General features: G+C 40.7%; 2 protein-coding genes across 2 annotated transcripts; both read left to right on the top strand.

Moving 5' to 3' along the window:
* Nucleotides 1–2,549: 2,549 nt before the first annotated feature.
* xcr1a.1 (chemokine (C motif) receptor 1a, duplicate 1) lies at nt 2,550–3,775 on the top strand (the record flags this gene model as incomplete). The annotated part of the gene is made up of 2 exons (XM_079996784.1): nt 2,550–2,650; nt 2,751–3,775. The coding sequence occupies exons 1-2, from the start codon at nt 2,635–2,637 to the stop codon at nt 3,773–3,775; spliced, it is 1,041 nt and encodes a 346-aa protein (XP_079852910.1). The 5' UTR covers nt 2,550–2,634.
* Nucleotides 3,776–7,758: 3,983 nt separating this feature from the next.
* On the top strand, nt 7,759–8,778 carry LOC307227452 (putative ferric-chelate reductase 1; the record flags this gene model as incomplete). Its single annotated transcript, XM_079996771.1, has 6 exons — nt 7,759–7,776; nt 7,902–7,993; nt 8,090–8,148; nt 8,321–8,485; nt 8,577–8,620; nt 8,773–8,778. The coding sequence occupies 6 exons, from the start codon at nt 7,759–7,761 to the stop codon at nt 8,776–8,778; spliced, it is 384 nt and encodes a 127-aa protein (XP_079852897.1).
* Nucleotides 8,779–9,838: the final 1,060 nt, after the last annotated feature.

Below are 9,838 nucleotides of genomic sequence, written 5' to 3'. Positions count from 1 at the left end.
TCAGAACCGGTATTTAATAGACGATCCAATGGCGACGAGGGTAGAGGGCGGGACAAGGAAGTGGATGTGTTTTGGTATTTTTCACAGCGTAAACAGTAACGTCATGTGACGGATGACGTCAGCTCTCTGTTTGGTCCACGTAAACAACACCCTCGTTTCCTTACGCTTTCCCTGAATTCTCCCCTGAGATAAGTGTTACCCTATCTTATCTTAAACTGATTAAAACAAGCAAACGGGGAAAAAAACTGTCGACTCCCTCTGAAGAGAAAGCTGTTTTATTGTTATTAATAATTAATAATTACTTAATAATTCTTTTATTATAAGGGTTCCAGCCCTAATTGCTTTTGCTTGGATTTTTATTATGATTAATCTTCTTGGCATTTCTCGGGCTCAAAGTTTCTGAAACACGGTAACCGCAGCAAGCACAGACATGGTTGTCTCATTGGAACCGGGATGTCTCAGACATCTCGTGGTTCAAGTTCGATCAAAACTGATGTACATTTGGAGCAGGAATTCGTGAAAAGCTGTTGCAAATTTCCCGGATGTCGAAGAACGTTTCATCGTTTCCGGAGCAGGTTGAATTTGTGTCGTCTGATCCCGGAAACAATGTGATACGTGGGACCTGGGAACCAGGCCGAATCTGCAAGCTCAACCTTTTTTTTTCCCTACGCTACGTAGATCACAAACTCGTCGTATACCTGTACACCGCATTAGCCTTTGGATCGTACGTCAACGTCGCCACCATATTGGAACGGGCATGTCTGTGCTAGTCCTGACCGGGAAGGATAAATAAATATATAAAAAAGACACAAAACTCTAGGAAATAAGTAATGAACGCAACAAGTCGATATATAAATATAATTTCTTTTTTTCATTATATACATAAAAAATATATACACACACACTTTCATGGTAAACCTTGGAAAATTTGCTTTACCTAGTGCCACCATTACCCGGTGGCACTAGGTTGTGTTTTGGCAAGGTAAGACTTATGATACAGTCACACCGCCAGCGACAGGGCGCTGCAAAGCGATGGGCTGCAGTGCGTTTCAAACGGAGCGCGGCTTCATCCAGCTGCGAGGGGCAGAGCGATGAGCTGACAGCTTCAACAAGGACGCAGGAAACAAGGAATGTTGAGCAGGTTTCAACTTGATCTGACTGAGTGGTACCGGGCAACAGCCAATAGGAGGGAACATACGCTGATCCTTTGAAAATGGATGCTTGGACCGCTGCATTGTTCCCGTTTTTTATTTGTATTTTTTTTTTAATGAGAAACATCACTTAAGCTATTGACAAAATAAGGAACACCTACATTTTTCTCTCTTTCTCTTATTTATTTTGCCAAGTAAACAAATTAAACCATTAAAAAAAAAAGTAAGTACACCGCGGGTGACACCCTGTCACCCGCGGTGTGACTCTAGCATTAAAGAGTCAGGCTTTACTCTCCTTTTTGTTGCTTTTAGACCGAGATGGGTGTAGCTCTTGTTTGTTCCTCATTCTGTTATATTTGGTTGTTGGTTTGAACAGCACTGGCAGGCCTTTGTAGTTTGCCTCCTGGGATTTTGTATTGATCAATAAGTTCCTTGTTAATAAACAACCGTTTTATGTTTCTTCCCTTTCCCCTAATGAGCTGAGTTGTAACAAGGGAAGTTTTCAGGATCAGAGCAGCTGCTGGTCAGGGTGTGTGTAGGATTTCCATATATTCTGAGCTTAATGCTCTGGTTGCCATTTTTGGTCAAGCAATTAAATGGATTGCTGTGTCTTTGTCATGCGTTCATTTGATCTTGCCTTTGTTGTCGATAGGGTTGACGTCTGATTTGGGGAAAACTACAAAATATAACTGATCTACGGTGAAAACTGTGAGAAATGCATGTTGTTTTTATGTTTTTACATAGGACAATAGCTTTTTGTATGTTACGCAGTTTTAAAACTCTGTCTCTTGGTTTTCAGAGAATGAGTTTATATGAAGAGACTGCTCTTTCTTAAAAATGTCTATTGTAGAATTGGAAAAACCAGACCACATTCTATCCTCACTTAACCTTGTGTGGAGATAAGGACAAGGGGGGCTTAAAAGAGCGTTTGTTTTATGGCATAGTAGGATTGGGTCTGTGACCAGAGTTTGACTGTTAAATCATTGTTTGAGGGTAACATCTGGGGAGATGGTTGAGGGTCACAGTGTTAAATGACACCTGATCAATGGCGCACAACCGCTCTTTGGTATAAACCCCTCTTCGTCAGTAGAATGGGCAGACTGATCAGAATACTGCTTTGAAGCATGACTGTATCGTTCCCTTTAGTCTGCAGAATAAATATCTTTAATTCTCTCAGTTTTGTTTTCCTGTAGCGGGCAGATTAACCTCACCGACCACGCAGGAGAATTTCTCCAACAAAACAAAGACAATCTGCTCTAGGAAGAGGAACTGTGTAGGTGTGTGTGTGTGTGTGGGGGGGGGGGGGGGGGGGGGGGCGGCAGGTTTAAAAGAAAGGAGAGAAAAAAAAAAAGCATTTGCACTGGGGCCTATCACCGTCATGTCACACTATTGCGAACAGAGGATATGAATGAAGTTTCGCTACCAAATAAGGCCTTGTTTTTGTTCTAAGCTGTGAGAGGGCAACAAATATCCAACACAACAGATGGGCTGGCGTGTAGGTATGTTAATATTTTGTCCTTCAGAATTCTGCAAAATTACAAATGTGATGTATCCATTTTTTTTATTTTTTTTTTAATGGAATCCCCCCTTTCTTTGTAGAAGACTCAACCATGAACGAATCTTTCAATGACAGCTACTACGACCTTGACTATGAGAATGAAATTTGTGACAAAGGCGAGGTGGTTCTATTTGGATCTGCTACCATTCCTGCCTTTTTTTCTGTTGTGACCCTCCTGAGTCTGATGGGAAACATTGTAGTCCTTGTGATCCTGGCTTTGTATGAAAATCTTAAGTCTCTCACCAACATCTTCATCCTCAACCTGGCAATTTCCGACCTGATATTCACTGCCGGTCTCCCCTTCTGGGGAGTTTACCACATCTGGGGCTGGGTCCTGCCAACGATCCTCTGCAACATTGTGACCTTCATCTTCCATGCTGGATTTTACAGTGGTATTTTGTTCTTAACCATCATGAGCATCTATAGGTATTTGGCTGTGGTGCACCCCCTGTCCAACCATGGCACGCAGAAGGTCAACTATGGGGTCCCCGTATCGATAACGCTGTGGCTGATCAGCTTTGCAGTAGCGATGCCTTCCCTGCTCTATAGCGCTGTCATCGCCATCCACCACAACGATGAAGATACATTGGGCTGTGAATATAAAGATTCCCTGTGGAAAAATGTTAGCATTATCCAACAGAATATTTTTTTCTTGGCTGCTTTTGCCGTGATGGGTTTTTGTTATATTCAAATACTGAGGAAGATTAAAACGACAAGGTCCCACAGAAGGAACAAAACAGTGCGGTTGATTTTCTGTATTGTGGCTGTTTTTCTTTTTGGTTGGACACCGTACAACCTGGTCATTGTTTTAAGGAGGTTGGCTGACTATTTAATTTTCCCGTTTGATAACTGTGATCAGAGCAACTCGCTTGACTATGCCTTCTTTGTTTGCAGACTTGTTGCTTATTCCCATTGCTGCCTCAACCCTGTGCTCTATGCACTTGTTGGTGTGAAGTTTAGGAATCATATGAAGTCATTACTGAATAGAATGTTCTGTCATCAAAGTCAAGCGGAAGCACAACCGGTTAGAATGTCAAACTTTCACTCAAATGCATCCATGTTCTAGTTGCCATTCAACCATACCAAGTAACAATTCCAAGCATTCATTGTAAAGCTTTTTTGATAACAATGTAATCTTAGCCACATTAAAAGAATTGATTTGCATTGAATGAAATTAGAAAAAAAATCTTTGTTGTTATTTCAGTGTTTTTACCAAAAATGACATTAAATGAGAAGACTATAAATCCGTATTAGAGTTGGAGCAGATTGCCCAATTCCCATTGAGACTTATGTATGTCGACATTCATTGAGCAATATGTAATTGTAAAAAACATGTTTGTGACAGTATTGTCCCTTTCAGAAATCACTGTGTGAGAAAACTAAATACATTACATTTACATTACATGTATTCATTTAGCAGAGAGGCTAGAAACAACAGTACATCGACCATTGGAGGAACCTCGAACTTAAATGCATGATCCTGTTTCTAAATTCAACCAGATACAAGTGCAAGGTGCTGTAAGGAATCAAAATAAATAGTGTCGTAAGTATTTATTTTTGTATGTAGTGTGATATAAGTACTCATGTTGGTGCATTATGTCAAAATCACAACTTAAAAGCTAGTCAACATCAACATCTCATTAAAACGAGCAAAATACAAATCCTTAAGAAAAGCAGTGACTAATCATTCCATAGTTCCCAGTAACAGAAAGTCTCTACGAGCGGCGTGGCATGTATGTGATCGCTTGCCTTGACTTTAGTTGATCATTGCTTTGCCTGGAAAGACCTTTACACAATCACCTACCTGGAGAAACTCCTCTGGGCGGAACCCTGAGAGTTAAAGTGCTTAACATCGTGCTCACAAGTTATTTATTAACATTTTTTAAGTGTCATTTTGGTCCGGGACGAGGGAGCGCCTTTTTGAGACATTGTTTGCTGGACTGTGTGGATTGAAGCGTACCCATCTACAGGACAGTTATAGAGCTTCCTCTTTCGAGCAGATGTGTGCACTGATTTGAGGTAAGGCTGAAAGTAGACAATAACTCTTGATTTCTGATTTTTTTTCTGTGCTGTCGGGATTTCCTAATTGTGTCGGCTGTGTGGTGTTGTCTCTCTAGATGTGGGCCCCGTGCAGATTGATTTGCATTTTGCTCGTTCTACACATCATCACAGATGTGATGGGGTACAGTGAAGGCGATTTCCCAGAGGCTTGTGAAACCATGGTGCCTCGAGACCATTATAGCTCCACTCCACAGAGCGGCGACCCACCCTTTGAGGTTAAATACACTCCCAGAAATGACGGGGAGCCTATAACTGGTAGGACTACAACTATGGGTTCTATTCTCCCTTTCAGAGGTGGAAAATCCAGGTTCATAAAGTAAAATTGCACTCTGGGATTTTGGTTGAACCGAGTGGATTTGCTATTTAGCATCAACAGATGAGTGGCGGAAAAAATATGAAAACTTCCCGAACCTGGAATTATTCATCTTTGCTTTTTGTAGATGTTCATCATTCCAACTGCATACATTGTTCACAATTGCTCTCTTTCTCACTCCTTTGGCACACCTTTATCTCTCAACATGTTTGAGAGATTTGGACGTTGTTGACATTTTCACATCCTCGTTCAGTGACTCTGAAAAGCAAATCTTCAAAGAAGTTCAAAGGATTTTTGTTAAAGGCTTGGAGTTTGAATAAAAATCCTGCAGTTGGAAAATTTATTTTACTCGATGAATCAAACACTAGGCTCCTGGACTGCGCTGGTTTACCAGTAAGATCTTCTTTTTCCCTCCATCAACATTTCATCAAGTGCCCAAAGATATTCAAAGTTGTCTTATTATTTTCCATTATGTCTTAAATCGGTTTAATTGATTTCAATTTGAATTGTCTTTCAGCGATCTAAATGTCAACTTGAACACCTGTTATTTAACTTTTTACTGCATGTGAACCAAAAAACAAAACCTTTACCTTCCATTGTGCTGCTTAGGACTCTGGTGTGAGTCAAACTAACAACCACAAAAAGGATTCCATGAAAGTTAACTGGACTGGACTGGAAACGGGACCCATCCAGTTTGGGTAACTACCATGCATGGTCCTTATATCTTCATGTTGGAACAACTAACTGTTTTTAACCTGTTCCATGTATATATTACAGAAGTTTGGAATGCTATATACTACCCAACAGTTTGGACTTCATAGGATATGTTTGTGATCAAGATTATACCGTAATATTCTAATCATGACTTTTTGTGGACATTATTTCAGAGCCACATTTGTTGAAGATATGTTTACGTTTTGGTTACTAACTACAGAAAGTATAAACACACCAACTCCAAGCACTCCAATTCCAACTCCAAGCACTCCAATTCCAACTCCAAGCACTCCACGTCCAACTCCAAGCACTCCAACTCCAACTCCAAGCACTCCACGTACAACTCCAGGCACTCCAAGTCCAACTCCAGGCACTCCACGTCCAACTCCAAGCACTCCAAGTCCAACTCCAAGCACTCCAAGTCCAACTCCAGGCACTCCAATTCCAACTCCAAGCACTCCACGTCCAACTCCAAGTACTTCAAGTCCAACTCCAAGCACTCCAACTCCAACTCCAAGCACTCCACGTCCAACTCCAGGCACTCCAAGTCCAACTCCAGGCACTCCACGTCCAACTCCAAGCACTCCAAGTCCAACTCCAAGCACTCCAAGTCCAACTCCAGGCACTCCAATTCCAACTCCAAGCACTCCACGTCCAACTCCAAGTACTTCAAGTCCAACTCCAAGCACTCCAACTCCAAGTCCAAGCACTCCACGTCCAACTCCAGGCACTCCAAGTCCAACTCCAGGCACTCCACGTCCAACTCCAAGCACTCCAAGTCCAACTCCAAGCACTGCAAGTCCAACTCCAGGCACTCAAATTCCAACTCCAAGCACTCCACGTCCAACTCCAAGCACTCCAAGTCCAACTCCAAGCACTCCAAGTCCAACTGCAAGCACAGAACCAAGTACTACGACCACACAACCCAGTACTCACTCCAGCAAGGAGCCAAGCACTGAACCAAGCACTATCCTCACACCAGCTACAACTCCAGGGTCTACATCTTATCCAGCAAGTCATGGTGCTTCCACAACAAATCCTATACCTTCAACCTCCGCCCACAGCCCTTCTCCGTGGATGCCCACCGACCCACAGACCCAACTGCCTCAGGACACATCCACCCCAGCTCTGACTACCAGCCCAGTTCTACCTACAGCAGAACCATGGGGGAGAGAGTTGTTCAAGGTTCATGGCAGCGTGGTGCAGTGATCTCTGCTTTCATATACAAATGAAATACACCGTCAATACCACATTAACTGCCTGTTTGTGTTTCACGCTTCACTGTTTCATTTCCTATTTTCATTTCCTGTACCAACTTCAGGGAGGTGTGGCGTGCATACTCATCAGCATTCCTTTCTCCACACTAAATTGGGTATGTTGATTTTTAAATTTTGATTGAATTCAATATTTCCCAACCTTTTTCTCTGCCACGGCACACTATTTACAAGGAAATAATCCCACGGCACTACATCGAGATCCTGTTAACCACTAGAAACACCATAAACATGTTATTTATATGGCCTACTAATAGTTATCATTTCCAGTATGAAACTTGAGTTTGTTTCGATGGACACTGAGCTGCTACCGTGACGGAGACTGATGAATAAGTGCAGCCGTGCAGTTGTGATCTTGCAACACAAAATCATTTTAATTTACTGGACTTTGAAACATTTTGGGATTTTTTTTCAGGAAACATATTGGGAAATGTACTTATTATTTCCCCAAAGTTATTATTTGTGTTTCTCCCTTCCAGCTCGGCACTGGGTTTATGACCTTTACATATCCAAGGCAACCTCTGCATTGGGTAAGACACTGCGGGGGTTTTTTTCTACTCTTCTTACAGACAAAATGTGTTTAGAAAATTGGAAATATATATACATATCTTTTGTAAAAAGGTCAACAAGATTTCATGGAGGATTCTCACACTGGTACTTGAGACCATTTCTCTGATCTTGATTTGCATGGGGGATTCCAGTAATGTGAGTTCTGAATTTGATCTGCAACAGCTCAGTTTTTTCTTTTGTTTTTTTTTCTAAAATCACCGAATGATGCTTTACCATCGCACCCTGTGTCTGTGTGTGTTTTCTCATTTCTGTTTATTCAGGTTGCTCTTATTGCTCTTGAGTGTGTGATGATGTTTCTTAGCCTCATGGAGTTGTTTATAGTCTCTCTGCCCTTTGGACCCAGTCATGAACTGTAAGTCTTTAACAATACACACTGATTCCATACGAAAACGCAAAATAGGTTGATTTAACCCGAACAGTATTTAACTTTTTTGTTGTTGTTTTTCAGAAGACACATCCAGGATTATGCCGTTAAAGTGGCTACCCTCATTCATGATCTTCTCAGCAGTAAGCAAACTTCATTTGAAATTAAAGGCCATACATCATTACATTTCTCATCATATTTGTGCCACAACTCTTACGGGGGAAAGGACAGCACTTCTGATGTTACTTAACGCTTTTTGTCCCACTGTCCGCCTGTTGCACCAAATTTTTAATTTCCCACCTCTGTCTCGCACAGTCGCTGTCGTCTTTGTTGGTATTTGGGAGGTTGAGAACTGGGATCAGAGCAATGCGGTCCCCTGGCCTCTCAAAGTACTAGGTGGTTATACAGCGTGGAGATTCTTGTATTTCGTCCTACTCTTTATATTCACTGTTTCCAGGGGAGCATCACGGAGCAAAAGAGGTAGGATAAAAAAAAAAAAAAAAAATTAAATACAATATATTGTAGGCTCAAATATAAACAATGTATTTGTATTTTGTTTTTCTCGTAACAGAGAATTCAAATTCGCATCACATATGTGAGAATTACAGTAAAAAGGTAAGACTATCCTGTTTATCCTTAGACACACATTCATTTCATCACATGCACTTTTTATATTCCAGTTATGACCTTTTGATGAGATTTTGATGCAGAGGAAACCATGGAAACAGCAAAAACCTTTCCATAAAACCCCCCAAAAACACTTACAGGGATAAGGTGTAAACATGGCATACTTTCATCCTTACCTGGCATATAGTAGCCATCATATTTGGGTTTCTCATAACTGACATGTTTATGAGGGCTATACTAATTAAGAAGTTGCAGCCTGCATACATACACATCATAGTTATCACCCCAATATTAATGTGCACACAGACATGCTCATTAGTAACATATTCACCATTCATCACCACAACAAATTCCTAGTACATGTAAATGCACCTGGAGAAATAACGTCATTCTGATTGTTATTCAGTTGCTGATGAACTAATTGAACATATAGGATCTTTTGTTACTCATTAAAGGGTAATGAATGACTCTTTTTCATGAATTCAACTTTCAATTGCAGGTGGCTGTCTCAATCATCATTTATCTTGGAAATATGTATTTTTCTATTGCTCTTATTATTGGAATACTCTTTTGAATGCTTGTCGACTTGTATTTGGAAATGACATCTGCGAGCAAAGTTTTGCTTTGCACATATTCAGTGTGTTGTTTCTCTATAATTTCGTTTTTTTATGTGTTCTCCCTTTTACAATGGGTTTCTTTTGCACTTTGTCTTGATGCTTCTGATGTTTTATTTAAAGCACTTAGAATTGTCTTGTTTAAATGTGAATACTAGTGGCTTCGTGCACACTGTATTAGAACTGAAAAGTCTCCGTGGCTAGGATATCACCCTGACAAGGTAAAATGCTATTTGGGAAATACTTATTAACAAAGAATAAAACAAGGTTTCTTTGATTAATTTCTTGCACTGCAGCTTTTATGCATTCTGTTTTATGTTTCTTTGCACTTTGTCTTAATGCTTTTGATGTTTTGATGTAAAGCACTTTGAATGGCCTTGTTGAAATGTGCTATAAATAAACATGCCTTGCCTTGTCTCTGTCTTCTTACCACTATCCTGTACTTTATTTTGAATTGGAGAGGTCAAAAAAATTTACAGCAAATATTATCCCTTGTAAACCTCACAATCCAGTGGACCAGCAACTTTTCATCTTTGACTCGTCTGAAACTTGCTGGACACAGAAAGATGTTGAGCCCTTGTCTCTAAGTTGT

The sequence above is a fragment of the Zeus faber genome, assembly GCF_960531495.2.
Source record: "Zeus faber genome assembly, chromosome: 1".
Lineage (NCBI taxonomy): Eukaryota > Metazoa > Chordata > Actinopteri > Zeiformes > Zeidae > Zeus > Zeus faber.
Note: the sequence above shows the minus strand (reverse complement) of the source record. Positions and strands in the feature narration are given on the sequence as shown.